Source organism: Sycon ciliatum, chromosome 2, assembly GCF_964019385.1.
Source record: "Sycon ciliatum chromosome 2, ocSycCili1.1, whole genome shotgun sequence".
Classification (NCBI taxonomy): Eukaryota; Metazoa; Porifera; class Calcarea; order Leucosolenida; family Sycettidae; genus Sycon; species Sycon ciliatum.
Window position 1 is genome coordinate 25194633 of NC_088644.1, and position 25360 is coordinate 25219992.

The following is a 25360-nucleotide window of genomic DNA, read 5'->3' on the forward strand; positions in this document are numbered from 1 at the left end:
GAAACAAACAATACTCTATTTTGACTGGAAAGACCAGAAAGGAAGCAACCATGACTGTGGCTTCTGCTTTCACGTTCGGAATAATTTTGTGGAATGGGCCGCTCCATGGATGAAGCAAGTAGCTAAAATGTAAGCAGCGACTGCAGCTTGGCTGGGTTATCAATCTCCTGACGCTAGTGTCCCGCGCCTGCACCGTTTGCAGAGGAGAGAAGAGAGAGAAAAACACCCGTCTCACCACCATCAATCGTGCCTGTGTAGTTTAGACACACTCACCATGCTCACTGCACGTCTACAGCCACAGCCGCATTCACTAAAAATATTAATGTACTCTTCCAGTCATTAATTTTTATGTGACCACGAGCTGGGGAGCTTTTACATCTCTCTTCCAAACCTAAACCATGTAAACTACAAAACTTTTCAAAAGTCAGCACAACACTCAACAGCAGCATTATCATGATTATGACTGTATATTTGGCATGTAGATTCTACGTACATGACTGTGTAATCTCATTCTCAAACACACCATGTCCATGTGCCTGTGCACCCGACCTCGCCTCTGTCTGCGACTCCACACGAAGTCGTGTAGACAGGACATCACACATTTCACAGCTGCATGCCGCGCGCGTGAGTAACGCCTTACTAGCGGTGAGACTGACTGGCTCAGTTCGCTACACTGCACTCGGAGTCGGAGTCTAGACCTCTGCTTCGATCCCACATGATGCATGATGACTGAGTCTGTCCTGACAGACAGCCATGTCCATGGAACACAGTCAGTCAGTCATGATGCATGTGCCAGACTCCGGTCCGGCTCCGCAGCCATACCGCGGCATAGTGAGGGAGACCTATCCAATAATCCAGTCCCTTGGTGACAAGCATTATCAGATTACTGTATCTTTTTGTAGATTGTGCATAGCAGACTGTCCACCATGGTCCACACTTGGCAGTGATTCTCCTGTATGCCGCGGTCACAGATGTACTGGCTACCAAGGTCTACGGAGTAGCTAGGTCGACCACGGCGTTCGCTTGATGCTAACACTAAACCGTTCTCTCACATCACTCAGCGCCGGTCTGCGGACTAAAGTAAAGGAAAGGTAAACCAGCTAACGGTTACAGTGGATGTGTGGTCGGAGCGTTGCTCCAACTACGGTGCCCCCACAGACTCAGTGCAAGCTCATTGCCATTGGTTGAAGAACTTCTGGATATTCTAACTTTATTACTGACTCCGAGTCGGAGCATACAGAGTGATACTACGCATTCGCCCTGTTTGATTAGTGTCAGCCGTTCAAGTCCAATCCAAGGTCGGCAAGGATGATGATCCGGAGCGTGGCGTTCGTCCTCGCCATCACGGCCGGCATCGCATTTGGAACACAAGGTACTAACGTTACTTGTAGGTAGGATCACTGTAGAGTCTACCGACTTGAAACTGGGTGAAAGTAACACGATGTCGTATTCTTAGTAACGTTAGATCAACCAGTGCTTCTGCGACTGGACGAAATGATAACGCATTCACACAGGTGCTGTGAAAATACAGGACCAATAAAGAACGAATGACCCGGAATGTCGCAGTTCAGACCTACCGGTATGACTTATGGCTGAGGTCACGCTTAGCCGGAGAAGTAGCACCAGTGAAAAGACGAATATAGTGTGAAAACTATTCGGAGTATTCCACCAGGTGCTGTGTTTATTAGTGCCTTGGCAGTATGCGTGAGATAATCATACAAAGCTAGGATTTCTAACGTTGAGGTCATAGTTCACGCAAAATCGTGAACTTCAGGGCTCACAGTTGCGTAGAAAAGCGTCGATTAGATGGGGGCGGTGCACGTGCTCCAAAATGCCAGCTTGGCCAATCAGCAGTCAGCATTTCGTCGCATTTTTGCTCGAAGTAGGGGGTGTTTGAAGGAGTTAGCAGCACTTCAGCCTGGTTCTACGAAGCTGAGACTTGGCCCAGGCACAGATGACAGGTGTTCCAAAAGATTTACCGAAACAAATTTTCATTACTCACACGGGTATGCCAGAGCATATGCGTAAACTTCGTGAGATATAGTACAGCATTCGAAAGGAGTATCCAAAAACGTCTCGGTAAATTTCTTTGCCAGGGTCTCCTGAAAATTTTGAGCCATAGATTGTCCAAATCGACCAAGGGGGAGATGCTCTGTACTAATTTTAGTAACCCCGAGTCCCAGCGGCGTGCAACCGCTTGCGCGAAAATGTGTGAAGATCAAACAACAAGAAAAACGCATGCATGCAGCAGAACAGCAACGCGTGCCGTCGAAGAGAAAATCATTGTGCACAGATTGTTCAGTGTTCTCTCCTCAGTTCGCCCGCGGCGTTGTGCTTTCATTCTCGCTGGAGTTCTTGTGGCAGCGCATTTCGCCATCATGGAGGAACTGGCACCCTGGGAAACCTGGTCTTCAGTGGCCCTCGACAAACGCCCGGTGGATTTGCTGATCCCGTTCACCTCCATCCGATCACCAGCTCCGTGTGGTGTCATCATGTTCTCGGCGTTACCTGCCTGGCGAGCTCTGACTCGTTTGTTTGTCTTCTTACCTTTGGAATCCTCACGATCGCTCATTGTAGGATCAGCTCTTGGTCGAACATGGCATGTTGTTTTTACTGGGACTAGCACAGGTTGCGTTTCGCCTTCTCCTCCAAAATATCGCGAACATCGGCTAACTACGAGAACAGTACACATGGTACAAGTACAACTCGGGTTCTTTCTCTTTTCTGTTCTGTTTTGGATGCGTGGGATGTACACGATCGGTACTCTCCCGGGGTCACGCGACTCACGTGCACCAAACCCGCCCTCGCACGACGCTTTTGTCGATCCTGCATGCCTACTGTGAGCCCTGAACTTTGGAGAGTTCTTTGATCAGAAGGAGAGCTCTGTCCTGTACTGTTGAGTGTTGTCATGTCACGCTGATGCTGTGTAATGCTGCTAGGACTACAAAAGTAGTATTGCTTGAAACACTCCGAGAGGCGTTAGTGTGTGTAGTTCGTCTCCTCGATAATTATGAATTTATAGCTGTTATAATTATAGATAATCATATGCCCAATAATCATGTGGATACCTTTGCTTCACCTGGCTGCATATCATAATGTTAGTGCTGTCTCTGTTTCCGCCCACACTGGCTAACTTTCTCATTTGAGTAGTGAATTTGCCTCTCTCTTTTTTTGCTATTTCCACACTGTTCTTTGCACTATGATATGCAGTTTAGTTGTCCATGTTCTTTGCTCTCAGTCTGCTGTTCTGATTGGTGGTGGATCTACTTGTACATTATTGTAACCCAAATGTACCCTATTTTCCATAGCTTGCACATTTAAAGTCTTTTCTGAAGTACTCTGCTGTGTAAGCAATGGTTGAACCGACTTGCGCTCTGTGTGTGCTGATGATGGCTTGCTGTGTGATGTTTGTTGATGACAGACCAACCTGATACCACGCCGGTGCCTCCCGAGGGCCATTTCCTTCACAACTTCATCATTCGGCCGCAGCTGCCTGGTGCCTGCCCTACTGGATGCAAAGGATTCGCTGTGAGGCTCTAGTGAATGAACCAGTTATATCACTGTGCTGGGTCTCTTCAGTTAGGTTGCGCTGCAGTCAAGTTACACGCCTCTTTGTAAATGGTTTGCTTGCTGTTAGCCTTATTGGTGATTTGAAGTACTGCCAGCAATTACTAATTACTGCAGTGAGGGCATATTGGGTCAGCAGTTGGGGCAACTTCGCAAGGCTTCTTGCAGTGTCACTGAATATGGGATGTGGGTGACAAAGCTGACCACTCTCACTAGGTGATGCTCTTGAATTGTCAATAATGCAGCAGTTGCTAACGCTTTGCTATGTGCATGAAAGGCAGCATTGTAACTAGTATAGTCTAACTGGTTGTCACCATTCTCTCCTGGTTTTGTGGTGCATGTGTACATGTATTGAGAACTATTGCAATCTGGGAAGTTTGAAGTCTGCTCATTGTGCTCTATTGCGGGCTAGGGCCAATACTGCAATAGGGCCGCTTCATGCAGTCTACGGAACCTGGGTTGCCGTATCAGAAGGAGGCAGGATCTCACTGCCGGAATCAAAAGCTTTTTGCATGTGATAACAGCTAGTGAGCTAACTAATAATATGTATTAAAATAGCGCACATGTTTGGTACTTTGGAGCAAAGCGCCTCATGTATAATTGCCGAACACATGCGGCACGATTAGGAATGAAATTGTGTATATTCTAGAGTCGATGCTGTGAAGGCTTTGATCTTCTGATTTGTTATGCTATCTCTTGTTTGTCGCAGGGTGACTATGGACAGCCTGGACACCGAGGACCAAGGGTAAGAACCTGTAAAACCTGCTTGGTTTCTTCCTTCCATACCTGCATGTTGTGAAATTTTATGGAGCATGTGTGCTTGGAAGCCTAGGACTTTTGCAAATGTTATACATGGGAGGGGGGGGGGGGAGAAGATTATGTACATGTGCATGCGCCCTTCTGAGAACCTTATGACCTACACAGGGCTATGGTCATGCAGTGTGCACCATAATTATGTTCATGGTTTGCAGGCTCCACTGCAGCCAATTCATCATGATATTCTCATGCCATGGAGTCTATAATATTAATTTTTATGATTGTTATAACTACTTCTACTATCTGAATGTATTGAGTGCCTGAATGTACGTGGATGAGAGATTGGAAGGGTTTACCATTTTGTTTTCATTTCGGTGGAATTATATTGAGCCCCTGTGTGTGTGTCTGTGCGTGTGTGTATGTGTGTTATTGACATACAGGGTACTGCTGGTCCAGGAGGCCCACCTGGAATACCTGGATACTATGTGACCTACTCGCATGGACACTTGCCTGGACTTCCTGCGGAGGGGGTGAGTATCGTAACCGCATGCATGTGGCCACTGTGAAATGGTGCAACATCAGCAGAGGTTTGTCATGCTGCTTTGTTAACCACATTACTGTGTTTTCCAGGGCCAGGAGCTGCATTAATATTTTCTCGAAAAATTGATTCAAAATTGCATCAGTAATTTATATACCGAGAAATCATTTTCATACAAACAAGTACAAGCTGTAACGTGTCAATTTGCACAGGAAGGGGGCGCAGCTTATATCCCTGCGCAGCTCTGCCGAGGGAATATATGGTGCATGTCTAAGACACAGCAAACTACCAGTGATGCGGCATAGAGACTCTTGATGCAGCATCATTGGAAGTTTGCTATGCTGCTTGGAAAACTAACTTCAATGTATTGGTCCTTTGGAACTAAAGTTTTGGTGGCATGGCAGCTAGCGTAGGAAGGGTCTATTTCATGTACTGAAGTAGACAATAATTATTATTGTCTTATGAGTACTTGATGTTCACAGGAAATACATGCACAGTGCCTCTGATCTTGGATTTAATCTTTTTGTCACTCCAGTCTATCATGACAGATCACACACTCTACAACCCATCTGTGAAGGGCCCACAAGGCGAAATGGGTGATGTGGTAAGCCATGCATTACTTTTCTCAAACCTCCGAATCATTCTCGTATACTCCCCGTGTTTGCTTTCTCCACCGTGATTTGAAAAATCGATTGTCCAGGTCTTCTACGTACAGTACACATAACTTGAACCAAGCTGTCATTCAATTAGTAGCACTGCAAAACGAACTGCTGCACATTTTATGGGCAATTGTCGACCAGTGGAGACTGTAGTTAAAGAAAACTGTTTGATGTAACGTATGATGTGCATCATATGTTCCTTCTGTGCTGAGGTGTGTGGCTGGAAACTGGTTAAAGCATTATCCTTCAGAACATGAGGTTGCGAGTTCAATTAACAATCTGAGCGAATATCATTTCCACCCGCTGGAGGCTCATCTGGGACTTGATGCCTATCTTCTGTTGAGGAGGCAAAGGTAACAAGGAGGAGGAGATGAGTACCAGAGCCGCCCTGTCTGTGTCTAACCGCCGCGTCGAAACAGAAGGTCTATAACACCTTCTGCCTCTACAGCCAGCGTGCAGACTACCTTTAACTTGACCTTGCGTGTGTCTGTCATATGTGTGCACAGGGTGCTCATGGTCCGGATGGTATTGATGGCGTGCCAGGTGCCCAGGTAAGATACTTGCATGATACCTTGTATTGACTGCTTGCATAAGTTGTGGCTGTCTGCATCTCTCTCTCTCTCTCTCAACCATGTACCTGTTACGTCATGACTGCAATAAGGCAGACAGTCTGATATGAGGATTTGTCCCCATTTCCCCTCCGGGTCTCCGCACTGAGCTGATCTCAGAGTCCTATTCTCGACACTGGTAGCTATCCACAATGTCGATCGTCAATAATATGAATGCTAGTTCATACAGAACCAACATAGAAGCTACTGGATATCCTCATCCTCATCATCAATCTCACATCTCTAAGCATGCAGGTGCATTTATGTACCGTTGCATAGCATATGGTGGATAGAACAATCAGGAATGGGGAAGTGTCAAGGCATGTGGGGCTTGGACTGGCCGATTGATTCACGTGTCAGTCGCAGAAGCAAACCTGAAGGATAACATGGGTAAACTATGGGTGTGTTGAAGAAGAAAACGTAAAATATAATAGCATACTAGTATGCAAACTATGGGTGTGTTTCATGCATTTTTTCCACAGGGCCCTTCAGGCAGACCGGGCAGAATCGGACGCATTGGAGAGTACGGCGAGCCGGTAGGTGTTTGGTGTAGAGCTGAACTGCTAGGGACTATTGACTGAATTGCTATTGCATTAACAGTAGCCACCTAGGGTTCTACATTGTCAGCATCAGCTGATACTCCTGTGGTGGAGGGGACCGGGCACTGATCTAGGCAACCCATGACAGTGTCACTTTTCAGGGCGCCACTGTTCAACCTTCTTGCCGTGATTCTCCTAGATGATCCCGTCACTTTTGTATGCAAACATGCATTTCATTTACCGAGCGTGTTATTGTGTCCTGTGTAGGCAGAAATCATTCTTCTTTCCTTGCCGGATAAATTCTGCATTCATTCCTTGCCATGGCCATTTTTCATGTGCTTCTGCAGGGATTTCCAGGTGAAATGGGTGAACAAGGGCAGCAAGGACCAGCTGGGCCGAAAGGAACACCTGGACCGCTGGGCTACCGTGGTATGATGGGTGCAAAGGGTAATCGCGGTGCAAAGGTGAGCTTTCTCCTGTCCATGAATGGGACTTTACAGCCACGGGATTGTGTTGTGCTGTGTAAGCTGTGTGGCATGCACTGACGGCGGTATTCACTGATGCGTGTAGTGATGATGTTGTGTGTGTGTGTGTGTGTGTGTGTGTATGTGTGTGTGTTGTATGTATGTATGTATGTGTGTGTGTGTGTGTGTGTGTGTGTGTGTGTGTGTATCCTCATCTACTTTTACGCTAAAGTACTGTTTTTGCACTCTTCCCCTTTCCACAGGGTACTCCTGGACACACTGGAGCAGATGGACTGAATGGAGACAATGTATGTATACCATCATGGTGTCTTCACCGTGCACGTGTAACAGTAATACTTTATTCTTTTGTATTTTTTTAGTCAACGCACATAAAAAAAATGTAAAAACGGAAGAGTGTGGTCAGAGCCGGGAGAGAATCACACTAGATCGACGTTGAAAAGGATGCCACGGTCCTAGCTGGTGTGCATGTGGATCTGCGTGTGCATGTGGATCTGCCTCTCGTACTCTCTCATACTCTACTGCCATGTATATGTTGTATGCTTGCTCTTCCGGTACAGGGTGCACCAGGAGTTCCCGGACAGAACGGACAGCCAGGACAGAAGGTGAGTTTCAGCTTGGTGTGAAAATGAAGAGGCAACTCGGTAAACGCAACATGGAACTAGTTGGTATAAAGGCAATCTGCAGGAGGGCAATGGCATTAAATGCCTTCTGGTAAATTACCAAAACTTGGGGACTTGCCAATTAGTGGAGAAGCATTTGTCATTAGGAGAGGCATGCGGATCCGTTGATTTTACGAATAGTTTTGGTCGAGCTTCTCAGAAATACGTAGGTGTGCAATTCTACCTGATAATAATATACTTTGGATAAGTCAAATGACTGTTTCCCAGTGCCGAGTTGTATTATGGGGAATTGGGACTTGAAATACTGAACTCATCTAAAATTGAATATTAGCGGTGACATGATCCATCTTTTCTTGAATAGGCTATAACCTTGCTGTATTTCTCCTTGTCTTTATCTGGTTATCTTCACGTTCAGGGTGACACTGGACCAGTTGGACAAGATGGTGGAGCTGGTCCACAGGTTAGCCTACTGCTGTATCTGCACACTTCACGGGGAAAATGATGACACACTATGTGTTTAGCTCTACAAATACCCTGCACGGCCGTGCTACTTCCCTTGCCAAAACTCGAAGTGGCACCAACACTCGAGTGCATCTTCGCGCATAACTATAGGCTTACGTCAGTCTTTGGCTTGGACTGTCACCAACTAGAGAACTTTAGAAGTGCAGCAGCGTCTCGGTAGGACACCAGCGTGGTATTAACCCTTTACCGGCAGCCCCATACGTAAAATACATCATCTACAGCAAAATGGATGTGCATACAAAGCCATGCCTGGCATGACAGGAAGCATCACTCCATCAGCCCGCGAGGATGTCCCATGGCCCTCGATGAGCCTAGACATGACATATGCGGTAGTTAACACGCGTCCTATTTCGTTTCATTTTTCATTTTTTTTTTCGTTTCATTTTGAACTGCGTGAAAAAGCTTACGATAGTGCGCGGGCCCGCCGAACAACTGGAATTGCTGTAGAAGCAAGTATCTATTTTGTCTGTACTGCAGTACTCTGTAGTCTGTACTCATGATAAACTCGACAAAACCGTGGAAGGAAATCACATATACACTTCTTAGTGCATATCAGTAGTGCACATGCTGCAGGCAAGTGTATTGTCAAGAAAGCGCACGCGAAATGCATAACTTCTGGTAGGAGAATCAGAAGTTTTGCCTTCTCTCCAGAATGGACGGAATTGGATTCCGTGGATTCTGGCGAAGAAGTATGTGTAATCGAACGGTGTGTGTATCGCAGGAATTCAAGAATGGATGGACTTGTGTGTTATCAAATGCAATGTATTGCGAGATGATCTGCTCCTAGACTAGGTTGCATGTTTTTCTTGTTACTAAGGCAATCACCAACACTGGTTTGATCTGTTTTTGTGTGCACTCCATAGGGACTGTCAGGTGAAGTTGGACGGCAAGGAGAGAAGGGTGCCAGAGTAAGTCACTGCTGCACACCGTCGGCGGCAACTGTACTTGACAAAGCACGGACCTGCATGTGTCTCTGGCAGGAGCTGGCTTTAGATGTCAAGTAAACATGCTTTTGGTGGCCATTGTCTGCAAGAGAGTACTAGGGTGACATTGTGGTTCGAAATTGCAAAACCCGGAAAGAGAGTCCATGTCCCTGTTGTGGGAAGCAATTTTGTTGTAGGCATGTTCCTGATTTATGCACATTCAAGGAAGCGATGCTGCTATGTGGACGGTTCAGTGGTTCGCCCACAGCAGGCCAATTTGATTGGTTGTGATATATGTCTGTTCATAAGGTTGAGGGAGTTGCGGGAAAAGTCTTAGTTGAGAAAAAATGACTGTCACCTCCAGGACTCGAACCAGGGACCCTCGCTTATATTTGTCTGTTGTGATCTTTTCAGGGAGCACTTGGAGCAGAAGGTGATGCTGGTGCACGCGGCTCTAAGGTGAGTTTTTTTTAATGCTTGATTTACATACAGTCACCGTACGTGTGTGCTCATGTCCTGAAAATCAACTGGTGCTAGCAATGGTGCAGATAAGAGAGGTGTACCTTTTGTCAGAGTACTCGTATTCTGATATCTTCTTCTTGCGACACATTTGGCACCTCTACGACCAAAATCGCTTTACTGATGGTGAGTGTGGCAACGTGTCGAGGTCGGCTGGAGAGTGCAGTTATGGTGCGGTGGTTGATGATAAATATACATACATACTATGTATGTTGGACTCAGGAGAAGGTTTAATGAGCGTTAGCATGCTAACGCAACGGTTAGCAGCCAGCCCAGTGAGCTGGCCCGATTTGCGCATGTCACGCGGGCATGCAACCTAAAAGATCCCGCGCAAGGTCTCTTGCATAGTCATTGCTGTTTTGACTTTCGAGCTTGCGACTTGCAGAACAATGCTAATGCTCTATAATGATCATGTCCAGCACCGTATATAGGGTTCATAGGTCCAACATCCCCTGTACGCAGGTCAGAAGTTAGTCAAGTTACTGGCACTGTTGTACCGCAGTTGAGCAGTGCAAGGTCTGCAAGCCGCACGCTGCCCTGGGTACGGTTCAAACAAATTTACTGCCGTGTAGATGGTTCAAAGAAATTGGCCACCGAAAGGTAACACCTTTTCAGTTTGCCTCGTGGCTGCGAACCCTGCATAAAGGGAAACCAATTGGCTGGACTCTATACAGGGAGTTTTGTCCATCTAAACTTTGAAGTTGAAGTCCTTACAGTTCATTCCACGTTTGAGCTGTGTATAGTGGATTTTGGACCAATAAACTCTATAATATAATCACACGATAGAGTTGGATTCAGAGACATCATTCACAATTCTCTCGCTGATTAATGCCTCTACAATCACCTTGTGATTATGAGTTATACATACATACATACAAACTCTATAATTATAGAGGGCGAACCTCATACAGGGGCGGAACTGTCTACTGTGTCCAACACGTATCACATACATGCAGTAGTAGTACATACTGATATCGATCTTGCGCAGCTTGGCAGAGTGTCTCTGGAAATGCGGGATGATCAAATATTTACTGGTCAAGACTTGATCCAGATAGATGGGGAGCCGCAGTTCACCAATTGTCACCTAGCTTACCAAGCTCACAGCCTGAATGTTCTTGCCTGATTTGAACTGGACCTCCGATGTGTTGACATTGTGTTCTTCACTGGTTGATCCCATTGCTGATTTCCTTCCTGGCTCAATGTTTCGTGGATTTGTCTCTTCCACCATTCTGAACTTGCAGGGTGCACCTGGTGAGGATGGAGCCATGGGTTCGCAAGGCGCAAAGGGATCAAAGGTGAGCACACCTGCAGTCGTTTTGTTGTTTTTCCAGGGTATTCTGTCATTTTCACCTGACCCCCTTCCAGTCTTCTTCGTGAAGGCACATGGATGCCGGGAGTCACCATCCATGTACACAGGGCCGGCGCCACTGGTGCGGCCGGTACGACCATGGCCGTACCAATTTCTCAAAAAGTGGGTCCACGTGGGAACGTCCGAAACTGGGGAGAAAAAGTTTCGATGTATGCTTTTGTACAGGGAGTCGTAAAAAAACCCGATTACCCTGTCATCAGGAACATTCTACGTATAGGGAACTATCATAGATGCATAGACTGAAACTACAATGTAGTGCGTTCTGCATTGGAATACCAGACTTGCAAGTTATACCCAGGGGCTAGGAGAAATGAAATGCGCCCAGAGTGCAGGATTTGCCTTCTAAATTCCTTTCTGAAAATTTTCAACAGGGCACTCGGCCGCACCGCTCCGTGCGAGCTGCCTCCGGCCCTGGTACATAAAACAAGTCATGACCGAGGGAGAGATCACACTGTCAATATAGTAATTACATATTGAAAGCATGTGGATGGATGGGTTGGGGATAATGGTATTGCATGTGGATGGGCTGGGGAGGGGGATGATATTGTGGATGGGTGGGTGGGAGACTTGGTAAGGATGTGTAATGCTATAGCAGTACCCTAGTGCTCTAACCCAGTCAGCCCTACAGTGAGTTGATATTGCTGTTTACAGGTAATGTGGATGTGGTGCTGCAGATCTATTTTGCCAAATCTGGACCTTTCAAATGTAGATTTCAGGTGTTTGTGCAGTTCGACTCGTGACATGAAGGAACTTTCAATTGTTGTTTGTTGTCTTGTTCAGGGCTTCAAAGGTGACAGAGGTCCATACATTGAGAAGGTAAGACGTTCGTTCTGTTCATGTCCACGCGTGCCATCCGTTTTCGCCGCAGTGATTGGCTATGTGCTTTTTGACTCTGTGTACTTAGTGGAATCTGATCTAGCCATGCCTTACCTACAGATAGTGTGCAACTGAATTTTGTGCACGTGTTTGGCCATGGCCAGATGCCCATGCTTTCCATGGCAACAATAATTTACATGGACTGCCGGGCTTGCCAGTAGAATAGCTAGGTGTAGCAGGGGATGATGAGGAAGATCGGTGACTCTGATTGGCATTCATTACTTTAACTTCGCCAATGGAGTCAACATCCCGGTGCATGGTCTGCTCTTTGGTCTCTGCTGCTAGGTCGGTGTGAATGCAACAAGCCGCTGTGACGAAAGTGGCCGCTCCAAGGTCAAGTATGATCCGTACGTGAAGAAGCTGTACTACTGCAATGGTAGCAGATACCAGGTATGGTCCCTGTCCAATATGTATTACTATAGTCGTGGCCAAAGAAATCCGACCCGCTAGTCAAAAGTCGCGCCGCGCTTCCATTTCAATTACATCTTGCACTTTTCCAAAACTGATCCGAGGGCTTCAGGGGCTGCAAGAGCCTTGGCGCTGCTTTCGGCACGTGGGTTGGATTTCTTTGGCCACAATGGTACTATGCTACTGACTGTAATTGTTATTAGCACTGTGTAGTGGTGGTGGCCTGGCATGAGTAAAACTTCCCAATTAAGCCGGTTGTGTTTCTTAAAAAATTAGTTCACCGTCTGGTGATGTGGATGGGTGAACTTTCATGTGACTTCACTCTGTGTGGGTTTTTAAATTGTAATGTTCCATAACATACTCTAAAGAGCCGCATATACAGATTTTTAGGGGTGAAAGTTGGCATTGAAATCCCGAGTTCGAGTACTCTGATTTTCTCCGATCGAATATTCGAGTATTCGAGTATTCTTCATCTCCTAAAAATTGCACACCGAGGGCCTTAAAATCACATGATACAACCCTGATGAACCGAGTGGCAGTCATTTTTCTCTGGTATATTGGTTGGTGGGTCATTTGGGCTCTCTTTACTCGTGAACAAATGTTCACCACACAGTCTGCACATCAATATCTGCCGACTGCTGCTCTGAAACTGCAGATTTCTGTGGTAAATGCATGTACCATGTATGAACGAGTACTCTGATTTATTCCGAGTACGATTATTTCTGAAAAACCGAGCGAATATTCGAGTACTCGGTATAATTGTTTCACCCCTACGGATTTTATATCTGCTTGTAGACCTGCAAAAAACTGCATGTGGTCATGGATATGAACTGTGGACACCCCCCCACCCCCCCCCCCCCCTCACACCAATACTACAATAGTAACAACCTTATTTTCATTGGGAAACTTGAAATTTTGCCTCGATATTGAATCACTGTTTGGTACCGCTTCCCTGTAGTGAAAACATCCTTCCGTCGCATCTAGAAAATGTATACACCTGCTAAGGGCATATCAATTTCCCATTCTACAGTTTTATGAATGTACACTGTATCGATGCGCATTAGGTATTAGTACATGCACTGGTACATACTCCAACACACCATGCATACCGTGTAAGTCATTCGATCAGTGCATCCCATACTTGTCTTCTTTGTCTTTTATCTGCTTATCACCTTTCTTGAATACAGTGTGTTGAGTCTGATCCTTGTCTGCGAGGTAAGTTACTACAGCTCACCAGTGTCGCGGCGTGTGTGCGTGCATGCATGCATGTGCTTATGATGGTGGGCGGGTGCATTCGTGCATATGCGTGCGATTGTGCACGTACATGTGCACATGTCTGTGGGTACAGTACCTACTGCAAAATCCACTGTATAGGCATATGCAATGGTACGATATTTGCTTGTTTTGGTGAAAAGGGCTGCTGTGTGTATCAACAACACAAATTTCAGAGTCACAGGGATTACTTTAAGGTGAGGACGGTTTGATTTTCGGTTCTGGCCTTGTCTTTTATGTCTTCACCAGATTGTCAAGTATCAGATTGGGAGCCATGGCAGGCATGCACGGTGAGCTGCGGCACTGGAACAATGGTGCGACAACGCCGTGTGCTGCAACCGGGTGGCCAGTCCGCTGCACCTTGCCCGGCGCTGTCCGAAACCAGAAGCTGCTCGGTCGGCGCCTGCTGTAAGCTGGACTTGTCCTAATTGGCCAGTGCATTGTGAAGGGTGTTACTACTGTTAGCATGAGGCGCTTCGGGTACATTGGGTCTTAGCATCAGGAGCTTTGGGGTACATGGATTCTTAGTATCAGGTTTGGGTACATGGATGCTGAGTACCGTTTCGAGGTTTTCGTGGGTGACATGGCTTCTTAGCATGATGTTGTTCTACATGGCCAACTTTCCTCCCCTAGTTTATCCATACTTGGTAGCAGTTACCTAACTACAGTGTGGGTTTGGCATGTGTCATGAGACGCCGTGAGTCTTGCTACATCTTGCTGCATGAGTCTGTTGTCTTGTTTTGCTTGTTGCTGACAGCATGTCCCACGCCATCCATTGCAAACGGAGCAACAGTTGGTGTGATTGGAGGCGGCCGTGTGGGTGTCGACACACGCATCTCATGGCAGTGCAATCAAGGATACCAGATGAGCGGTGCCAGTGTTAGCCGGTGTATGCGCACGGGAGAGTTTGATGCCTTGCCAGCATGCAGCCGTAAGCTGAGTTTAGGCAGCTGCCTTATCTGCAGTCGCCTAGATACTGTGTTGTTTTACACATACTCGGTTTCTTATGTACTGATCTCCTACTCAATCTGCGGACAGAACTGTTTCGTCCTTTGTGGCCTCCTATGTATGCTTGCTATGGGTTGGGGTGATACAGGGCGTAGGAGGAGTGCGTTTGAACTGTCTAGTCGGTATAGTGTCTTTATTGATCATTCCTGAAGGTTTCCGTCAAAGCTTCTTGCATCATCTACATGTAGTTCTGGTGGATCAGGGTGCACTTTGTATGGCGAATACACGGCACGGAACCTCTACCTACCCTGCCCAGATACCTGAAGACTGAAGGGTGCTCGTATCCCATATTTCCTGAAACTTGGGAACACGCACAGTGACAACCCTAATGCCTTTGCATGGATATGGCACCCCATTCTCTTCCGAGGCAGTTGGGCCGACTCAACCAGTATCGATATCATTCGTAAGAATTCGCCATAGCAGTAGAGGGTTATGGCCTTTGATGCTGTGCAGTACTTCAGCTGATCTCCAACAGAGAAGAAATATTGCCGGACGATTTGAGTGCAAATACCTGCCTGCAAGGCGTCAGGTTGAGGGAGGTTCTACTGTGTTCCTATCAATTTTTTTCTTCAGAACTTTTCTTGCAACTCTCTCAAACTAATGAGTTTTCCTATACGTATGACGATAATGGTTACTCGATTCACTGGCTTGCTTTGTAGCAGGTGATCTGAAACTTACCTGGTCTTCTCTCACTGTTCCTCCTGCAGCAATCGTATGTAGCGACCCAGGTGTTCCAACCAACGGTGCTCGGGTTGGTCCTACACCAGAGCTAACAGTTGGAGCTAGTTTGACGCACAGATGTAATGCTGGACACGTCCTTAGCGGTGCAGCAAGCACTAGTTGTCAGGCTGACTCATCGTGGAGCGAGCCCTTGCCTTCTTGTGAACGTGAGTGTCATCAATGACATCACTATCATTGATGAATGACATAACAATATTGTTGCGAGTCTTCACTGGTGTGAGGGTGTGCGCGCATGCGAGCGGTCTATGTCTATGCAACACATCCTGATACTGAAGTCATACTCTGGGCCGCTGGTCTCTCTCTTTACCTTATCGCACCCATGTCCAATAAATTCTTCCTGAATTCATTGCAGCCAAAAATTATAATACAGTACTTCAAATTCTTCTTAAAATTGGTCAAATGTTGCCCTTTGTTCCAATGCAATTATCCTCTATGTTGCAGAAATTCATAAAATAGCAATCCTCCCATCGGGCTGCATACAAATTTATAATTATTTTGCAGAAACAGGTTTGGGAAATGGGGATAAGCAACCTTAACCTTTCCTGGAATCTGCTGCCAAAGTCAGATCTTGACTATTAAAAGCAATAGGCTGTGTGAGGGGTGAACGAGAGTTGAGGGATTTGCGGTTTGTCACTAGTGAACTTCGGGTGTAGTGCCCTGCTGTTGTCCTCACTAGGTTCAAATTTAAACGTGACTCCGTACTCTCTGTGTGTGTGCGCGTATGTGTATTCCTGATTGTGCTGCACAGCATTGCAGTGCGGCAATCCAGGCATCCCAGCCAATGGCGACACCAGTGCGTCATCCGGAGTAGCCGGAACAGTGGCCACGTACAGCTGCGACTTTGGCTATTCCCTGGTTGGCAGTGCTTCTCGCACGTGCATGGCCAGTGGGCAGTGGAGCAACTCGCTACCGTCTTGTGAATGTAAGCTAATGCCTGTAGCAACTGCCCTGGTCCTAACCATGATGCACAACTATACCTTGTGCTTAGCAATCACTCCATTGGGCTGAGATACCTGGTCTCGAACAGTGCATGGTGGAGAACGAATGCATACAGTGCTTGGCCGTATATTTTCATGTTTGGGAATTGTTATCATCTTTTAGCCTTACAGTTACGGCGATGGACTCGGCATTGAAATTGGAGAAAAATACATGAGTGGTTGGGGGCACTAGATTTGCAGTTGCCATGCTGAACACAGCACTACACATTTTAATCTGGATGATGGAAATCATACTCCCCGTTTCCACGAGTACCCATCTATCCAGCTCAAACCGGCATCTACGCACGGACATGTGCACATCTGGTACACCGACACTATTATGTATTTGTTGTTGTATGGACTCTCTACACAGTGGTCTTCACACGTTTCGGGCGCTTGCGTCGGGCATTCCACTGGAGTTCAATGTCCACAGCCGAAGTTGCACGTTTCTGTGTGTCAATAGCATGTTTTCTCATCTACCTTATCTAAATTGGGTATGGACTTTGTGTCCAATTTCTTCACTTTGTGTTGTGCAGTGGTAAGCTGCGGTGATCCAGGATCTCCACAGTTTGGGCTGAAGCGAGGAAGTATCTACACGTTCGGATCAGACGTTTCGTTCAGTTGCAATCCTGGTTACATTCTGGCCGGGTCACGCAGTCGCCACTGCCAGGCAGATGCTACCTGGTCTGGAGATCGCGCTGTCTGCGAGCGTAAGTTGTGCCGCGAAAGTCTCAGTCTTGAAATCAATCGGAGACGAACTCGAGCATAGTAGAGCTGCCATACGGTCGCCTGAAAGTGTGCAGTGGAGGCTGAAGTTTGAAATTTGTCCATGCACAGAGCATTGTTTCTTGTGCCGTGCTGTGCTGTGCCCATGGTTTCTTCCCTTGTTATGTGCTGTGAATCAAACCTTTGCTGCTGATTCCTGTGCATGGCATGGCATGGTGTTGCCTTGGACAGTTAGCTTCATTGGCATCTGTGTAGTGTACATGTAGGCTGATGTCATAGGAACTGTAGGCTGATGTCATAGGAACTGTAGGCTGATGTCATAGGAACTGTAGGCTGATGTCATAGGAACTGTAGGCTGATGTCATAGGAACCAGTCAGTCATGGGAAGGTTGTTGAAAGTGTACCTCTATGTTCGGATTTCTTCCAGACTTTTAAAGAATACAAGAAACGGTGAATTGTTGGCGCCATAGATATGGTTCATTTTACCCTGACAATCACTCTCTTATAACGATCATAGTTTCATGTGATTTTTAAACTGCAGTGAGAGTGTGCCCACCCGTGTCAAACCCTGCCAATGGAGCTGTCTCACTGTCAAATGAGGACCGTGTTGTAGGAACCACGGCATCGTTCACCTGCAACACAGCCAGCCATGAGTTGATCGGTGCAGCGCAGATCGAGTGCCAGGCATCGGGAATATGGTCACAGCCTCCTCCTGAATGCAATGGTAAACACTAAGTTACATGCGATTGCACAAAGCCAATGTTCTGCTGGACTGTGAGCTTGAGCATTGGTTGTTGTGCTGAAATATCCACAATGCAATTATTGAATGCAGGTTTTAGGCCAGGAAAGAGAATACGTGCATTTACTGGTATCGTGTTTCACATTCTGCTTCGTTGTGTTGTCGTTATTTGTCCAGTGATCGAATGCTGTGAGCCGAGCGCACCGGAGAATGGACGTATTGTCGGTTCCAACGTCCGACGTCGCTACGAAGCACTGCGGGATAGTGTGCAGTACGAGTGTGATAGTGGATATCGCCTGATGGGGGTTTCACAGCGCCAGTGCCTCGCCACTGGCTGGTCGGACTCCGCACCAACATGTGAACGTGAGTGCCGAAAATAGGTAGCAGAGAAAGCTTAGCTGCCTCAGAGCTTGATGGGTTGACTTGTCTATCTACTAGTAGTTGTTTCCATAAAGGGATACTAGACCAAACATTATTTTGCCTACTGGTTTGCCTTCTGATTATGTTGTGCATGTGCAATAAATTGTACCTCCAGCCCACAAACACAACATATTTCAGTGATACGAGCACAATGAGTTATAACAAAATGTCCAGCCAAGGTCAAGATTTCATGCACACATGTACTTCGAACGGTACAGGTACTTGCACGTATTTCCAGCTGACTAAGAAGCACATGTGCGATGCTTTGCTGGTGTAGTTATCCTATGTATGTGTGGTGATGCTTACCTATTGCTGCTCATGGTCCACATGCTGACTTTCACTGTATGCGGCCTGCCACTCCCGTTTCTTCTTCTGCTCAGCGATAACGTGTGCTGATCCCGGCGTTCCCAGCGATGGAAGGCGTCTGCCATTGTTTGGAGTGTTCCTTCCCAACAACGAGGCCTCGTTCACTTGCGACGGGGGCTTCCGTCTGAACGGCAGAACATCACTGACCTGCCAGTCGAATGGGCAGTGGGATGATGTCATTCCGACTTGCGAAGGTATGGAAGTATGCTGCATGATGCCTGGTCCATTGCCTGCACTTGTATGTTAGTGTGCAGATAGTTCTGTTCAATGGGTGTAGAGTTGTTGATAGCACATGCAGTTGATTCGGTACAGTCAGGAATGTTAATATTGGTGGACTGTGGACTTTTTATTACTCACTAGTATCGGTTTTCACTAGTTGTTTATCATGGCGCACAGCATTCTTACGAGCAAGAACACTTCCCCTATTCTCAACTAGCCATCTTAAAAGCAATACAATGTTCATGTTATCTGGTCAAAACCCAGTGATTCCCTGTTATCATCATGTATCGCTGGCATTGTCTGTTTCAGTGATAACATGCGCACCACCAAGTGCACCTGCGGATGGCCAGCGTATTGGCACCGACTTCAGTTACAGTTCTTCACTGGAGTTTGTGTGCAACGCTGGTTTCACACTGCGTGGATCACGGCAACGCACATGCCAGTTGACTGGCCAGTACGATGGAAGCGAGGCCTTCTGTGATCCCGGTAAGATCTTGTCCATACTCTTTGTTTTCAGCCGAACTACTAACACCCATAACACCATCAGTCTTGTAGGACTCGATACTCCAAACACTGCACACAATATCTGGACGGCAGCGGCACTGGGTTGTTCGTACCTGTACATACATGTTCTTTCATAGCCGGACTACCAGTCTTCCATAGCCGGACTACCAGTCTTTCATAGCCGGGCTATCGGTCTTTCATAGCCGGACTACCAGTGTACCCAGATGCTCCCTGTCACATTTTATAGAAAGAGTGTGAAATTTTAGACCGATTAAGTAAAAGGGGGCCTTCCGAAAGTCTGCTAACCTTTTTGGAGTGTCCTGACAAATCGGTGTTGGTGTATGTTTAATCGGTGTTGGTGTATGTTGTGCAGATTGTATTCTCGGTGAATACGGAGACTTCTCCGATTGCAGCACGACATGTGGTGCAGGAACGCGGTCTCGTACCAGATCCATGCTTCAGGAGCCATCGGGTGACGGCAAGGCATGCCAGGAGTTGCAGGAAGTTGACGTATGCAACCTGGGATCATGCAGTAAGTACAAGTACTCGCCTAGTGGATAAGAAATATCTTGAAAAAACGAGAGAGCTTGGAAGCTCAGGGCCCTACGCTATGCTTTTTTGCCTTGCTGACCTACACAAAAAAAAAGCATACGGATGTTATAAATTCTTTAAAAAATTCCTTTTTTTTAAGACATAACCTGGGATTCGAACCCGCACTATCGCGCGCCCTGCATGCATCCCCCGATACACTTCGCATACATACTAATTCTTCCAAGTTGTTTCACATTGTGATCTTGCATTTGAAAGCCCTATTTGAATATGCATTGTGGCCAGCCGTCTTTGATGGCACGGTACGGTAGGGGATAGGTACGGGACAGGTACGATCGAGGGTAATACGACACCGTCTCCCGTACCGTGCCGTACCATCAAACACAGCTGGCCACATACAGCTGCCCGCAATATTCATATAGGGCTTTCAAACGCAAGATAATAACGTGAAGCAACTTGGAAGAATGGGTATGAATGCGAAGTGTATGGGGTAATGCATGTAGGGCGATAGTGCTGGTTCGAATCCCAGGATATGCCTGAAAAAAAAAAGTAGTCTGGCCGTTAATTAAGCATGTGCTATATCTTTTATTTAATTCCCGTAGCTATGCAGAAGACGTTACTTTAGTAACGTCTGGCGCTAGACAGGGTCCACACAGCTTTAATTTGGTATTTGTGTGTTTGTTTGTTTGTGTCACGCCTGGCGCTATCCGTATCTGACGGCAAAAAAGCATAAGGAGCAGGGTTGACAGGATCCACCGGATTCTTTTTTGCCAAGAAAACGTACTCTGTACGTGATACATGCACAAATGGCGGGAATAAAGGTCATGATGCGGAAATCGTTGCTTTCTCTCATGGAAACCCTAAAAAATCACTAAAATTCCAGATTCGATCAAGTGCAGCGCTTGATTGAACCTTGGTGGACGCCCCTAATCCGGGCACCGTCTACCGGGCACCGTTCTGACCCATCTAGAGTCACAAAAATTGGATTTTCAACGAAAAAGGCAAAAACAGTTTTTGGGGCCATTTTCATTGAAAAGCCAATTTTGTTACTCTTGATTGACATAAAAAAATGTTTACTTTCATGCAGTAAGTGTGTATGTTCTGAGTTACGGGAAATTTCTAGTTCCGGGCAGTGTTCGGTCCCGCCCTGCCCGTATTAGGGTAGTTTTACTGTACCAGTTGTGCCATCCATATACACATTGTGCTGCACCACGGGTCCACCAATTGACTGTGGTAGCAGCAGCACAGTAGCCTGGGGAAAATCATTTGCTGCAACTCCATAGTGTCAATCTAGTATTTTCTAACCAAAGCTAAAGAAGAGGAATACGTGGAAGTGTTTGCAACATGTCCATACACTCAAATGCCTGTTATCCAGGCGACTTAGATATGGGCTCGTCTCTCTCTACCGAGCACCTTCACCTTGAATTGTTAAGGCAACAGTGCCTCAATTTCAGGGTTTTCCAATCAGACGTGCACGCAGGCTCATTTTTGAAACTCTTGCCACTGCCAACCTGTGCCATCCATGTATCGTTTCATCAACACATTCTGTTTTTATTCTGTACATGTGGCCAAAAACTTCAAATAAGCTTCATCAAAATCTGATATGATACATGGTAGTGATGAGTTATCCTGGGATACAGGTAGTGCCCGGTCCCAACGCGCCCGGGTAAGAGGCATTCGAGTGTAATTTACATTTCAGCAATTGATACAGAACACACTCATAGTTATTACATGTACGGAGAGGGAACATTCACGAGATTGGCGATTATTGATTTCTTGTAACCTTTTCTGTCCACTGTTGCAGTTCAATGCATGAGTGGAGCCTATTCTCTGGGAGAAACGGCCTATGTTAGCCCATCTGCTGCCTCGCAAAGCTATGCTGCGGACGTTGTTATTGTGGTCGAGCGCAGTGCCGAGCTGGAAGATGCGTTCACGGAACTTGAGCCGTTCCTGCAAGCCATCGAGACGGATCTGACAACCAGACAGGGTGTTGGAAACAACCCAGAACTGCCCAACCTGTACACATTGGTTGGATTCGGAGGAGATATGGGAACTGGTGCGGAGTGCGGACATCACATGCTCAGTGATTCCAGCCAGCCAGGTGTCACATCATTCACCTTCCCCAAGCTATCGGCTGCACTTCGCCGTCCATTGCTTTATCGCCAGGAAGGACCAAAGGACGGTTATCAAGCGATCCTGTATGCTTTGCAGAATAGTGGCATTCGTCACAGCCCCAATATTGCGCATAATCTCATCTTCCTGGGCAATGCATCAAGAAGTGACTCATGCGGTGTCTCCGGCGATGCCAAGGACCAGGTCAGTAGTTGTGAGTGTAGGCTGTGGTTACTAAGGTTACTGTGGTTACTATGGTTACCCCATAGTCACGGTTTGGGGCACGGAGATAGTGTATGTGTCTGTAATCTCATTTGTTTCCTAACCATTTCTTTTAAAAAGGTCAGTGCTTGTGTCCATGGTTCAGCCATCTGCTGGTCTATTTCCCCTACTGGTCTTAGACTCTATTTCCCCTATTGGTCTGATTGTTATGTTGCTTGCTCTGTGCATCAAAACGTGTGCTTTCATGCCGGCTTGACTTTACGCTTGACTGCCTCGCAACTGTCTTCCAGAGTATGCGAATTCTTCATCCTACTCAGTCCCAGCTGATGAGAGGTGGATTCTCCGGAACACGGTGTTTTGAGCAGGGAGTAAGATAGTACCTTTTTGCAGGTGCTCCGAGTTGAATGTCCGTTAGGCTTATCATTTGCTCTGGATAGCTGTTGCCAGTCAGTCAACCAAGGGTCAAAAGTAATCAGAAAAACTATCACTAGCTCACACACAGGGAGCAGTGCTAATGATGCCATCTTGAACATTTTCCTGTGTCTGTGTCCGTATTATCCCTCACTGCCTAAGCGATCCTGTCTACATACACTGCTCTTCTTCCTATCCTACTTAGGTGCGGACTGAGATCTTGCGCAATGGGTTCACTGCGAACTTCATCCTTGATCATGTTATCCGACTGGTGCGTGACAAGTCCCAGGAGGTGTTGGGTGTGCGCAGTGTGCTCTTCAACCAGACGAAGTTGACCTACATCCAGCCTGACTTTAGAGACCTGGGCGCTGGCTTCAGTGCTGTTGACCCAGACAGTAGCTCGCTCACCGTCGACTACTCCGAGTCATATGGCACCGTGAATGAGGACTGGACACAGCTTGCCCTGGATCTTGGCGGCGTCCTGTGGAATATGAACAACTTCATCAATCGGCACCCGCAGTCGAGTGCGTATGTGGCATTCAGTGCTGCATTCCGCAACATCAAGGCGCAAGAGATCACCACCGCTGCCAGAAGCTGCAAACTTTGCTCCTGTGTGGATGGCGGTGATGGTACTGGCCAGTTCCGTTGTGCACAGCAACCCAATGATATATACTGCAGGTGCAGAGAAGCTGGTAGCACGGTAAGATTAATTTTGACTGTATGTACCATGATTTTGTGAATACTTGTCTGTGTTTTAGTCCGGGCAAGATGATCATAGCTCAACCTATTCTGGCGTTCTGGCATGGATTTGAGTAGGACTGCTATGTGGCCCGAAGTAACCGTGTGTGTATGCGTGTGTGTGTGTGTGTGTGTGTGTGTGTGTGTGTGTGTGTGTGTGTGTGCCAGCTAGTTTGGGTGGTGGGTACACTTATGTCTGATTGTGTTGGGTCTGTCATACAGGCTCGGCTGCTTGAAGGTGTAATGTTGTATCTGCCACCTTTGTTGGTTTCAGGGTTCATATACTTTCTATTTAAAGTATACATGCCTATTAACCATGGACTGCTTCTGGCTAGATTAACTCTTGTGTAATCAATGGTGCTAGTGACGCTTATATCAGATCTACTCTGATTTAGCCACCCACGCTAGTAGCAAGTATTACCAAATACCTTCACTGGGGGCAGGGGTAACTGCAGTTGGATCCCGGGATGGATACCCTGATGCCGTCAATCCTTTTTCTGCACCTTGTCCTTGTCTTGTTACTACACCAGTGTATCATTGTATTCCAACGGTTCTCAGAGTCATCATTGATGGATAAGGCTGCACGTGTACAGTAGCGGCAAGTGAAATCCAACCCTATACATAATATACATTGCAGCAGAGCCTTGCTCATTGCACAGGCCAGGGTTGATGGCGTTAGCGCTGCTTAGCCCTGCTTATTGCACAGCCCAGGGTTGATGGCGCTTGCACTGTATAGCCCCAGAGCTGTGCCAAGTCTTCATCATCGGATGGGGTTGGATTTCTCTTGCCAGCACTCTACGTGCATATGTCATATATTTTAAAATGTATTCAAACACACTGTAGGTCAGATGGTTGCGTTCCGTTGTTTGTGTCTGTGATCCTGGCACTGTGCTTGTTCTTCTTGACTCACTCAGGATGCCGAGTGCTCAACATAACTGACCAGTTGAAGAATGGTTCCAGTCCTCGAACTCGAAGCCCGCACTCTCTTCTACTCTACTCTACTTTATGTGTCTTTTATTACTGTTTCCATAAATCTACTCCATGTTTGTAGTTTGGATTCAGCTGCGAATTCAACAGTTTTCAATGCAGCAAAAAGCACATACTTTATGTAAGTTTCCTAGATTTTGTTCTGGCTATTTGTCTTGGTAAGAACATTTCGGCAACTGAGCATGATGCCATTTGGATTCATCATCGTTATTGTTCTTCCAACTCATCACGACCTCTTTCAAATTTCCATCGAAAAGAAATACAGTATCTAGATTGAACTGGACACAGGACGCGGCGCTGTGGACGTTTCTTGTGGGAAATGATATGGGTGAACCATGGTATTCAACGGAAAAGAAGGAGGGCCAGAGCATACTCACAGCAGAGACTTCTGTGCCCCCCCCCCCCCCCCCCACGCACACACACTGAGTGTGTGTGGACTGTTTCTCTCTCGATTAAATCATATCCACTTTGATTTAGCCACCCACACTGGTAGTAGATCTACTAGTATACTGTACACTGTAGTAGCAAGTAAATGATTGTAATATTGTAATAATACTATTACCTTCACTGGGGCAGGGGTAACTGCAGTTGGATTCCGGGACGGATACCTAATTGGGGATTTCAGTGGGCAGTTCCAATGAATCTTCTTTCCGAGATTCCTTTTGAGTCCTCCCCCCCCCCTTTACTAACAAGCCAGCGAATGCGAGCAGGGAATATGCGCGTGTGCTTATTCAAACTATCAAAACTATAAGTTCTGAAAGTGGGCCACAAAGACTCTAAGTCTCAACTCTTCTGTTGCTTCCCGATTTGTAAGATAGATCCACATGATTGTAATAGTAGTGCGGTTGCGTTTTTGACCTGCCTAGGCTATGCGCGCGCCTGTTGTCTCTCCTACTCCCAACGCCTCGGCCCGCACCACATGCATGTAGTTTTCTTCCTACAAATATTATTATTGTAGTACCTGACGTTGCCGGACCTAG

At 46.7% G+C, this 25360-nt stretch overlaps 1 protein-coding gene across 1 annotated transcript; it reads left to right on the plus strand.

Moving 5' to 3' along the window:
* Nucleotides 1-993: 993 nt before the first annotated feature.
* LOC135809334 (uncharacterized) lies at nucleotides 994-24663 on the plus strand. The gene is made up of 30 exons (XM_065322664.1): nucleotides 994-1372; nucleotides 3422-3528; nucleotides 4277-4312; nucleotides 4764-4853; nucleotides 5397-5465; nucleotides 6027-6071; nucleotides 6611-6664; nucleotides 7015-7131; nucleotides 7395-7439; nucleotides 7710-7754; nucleotides 8188-8232; nucleotides 9158-9202; nucleotides 9632-9676; nucleotides 10978-11031; nucleotides 11886-11921; nucleotides 12267-12371; nucleotides 13577-13604; nucleotides 13911-14069; nucleotides 14419-14592; nucleotides 15377-15556; nucleotides 16159-16332; nucleotides 16924-17097; nucleotides 17655-17837; nucleotides 18030-18215; nucleotides 18653-18832; nucleotides 19167-19343; nucleotides 19735-19893; nucleotides 21715-22226; nucleotides 22861-23355; nucleotides 24308-24663. Exons 1-30 carry the CDS (start codon nucleotides 1309-1311, stop codon nucleotides 24326-24328), a joined length of 3804 nt encoding a protein of 1267 aa, XP_065178736.1. The 5' UTR covers nucleotides 994-1308; the 3' UTR covers nucleotides 24329-24663.
* Nucleotides 24664-25360: the final 697 nt, after the last annotated feature.

What these genes read in the sequence shown, in the direction of transcription:
- LOC135809334 (XM_065322664.1), top strand. Translation starts at nt 1,309, where the DNA reads ATGATGATCCGGAGCGTGGCGTTCGTCCTCGCCATCACGGCCGGCATC. An exon ending in AGATCGCGCTGTCTGCGAGC is followed by an intron (nt 17,098 to 17,654) that starts GTAAGTTGTGCC and finishes TTTAAACTGCAG; the next exon opens with TGAGAGTGTGCCCACCCGTG. An exon ending in GCAGAGAAGCTGGTAGCACG is followed by an intron (nt 23,356 to 24,307) that starts GTAAGATTAATT and finishes TGACTCACTCAG; the next exon opens with GATGCCGAGTGCTCAACATA.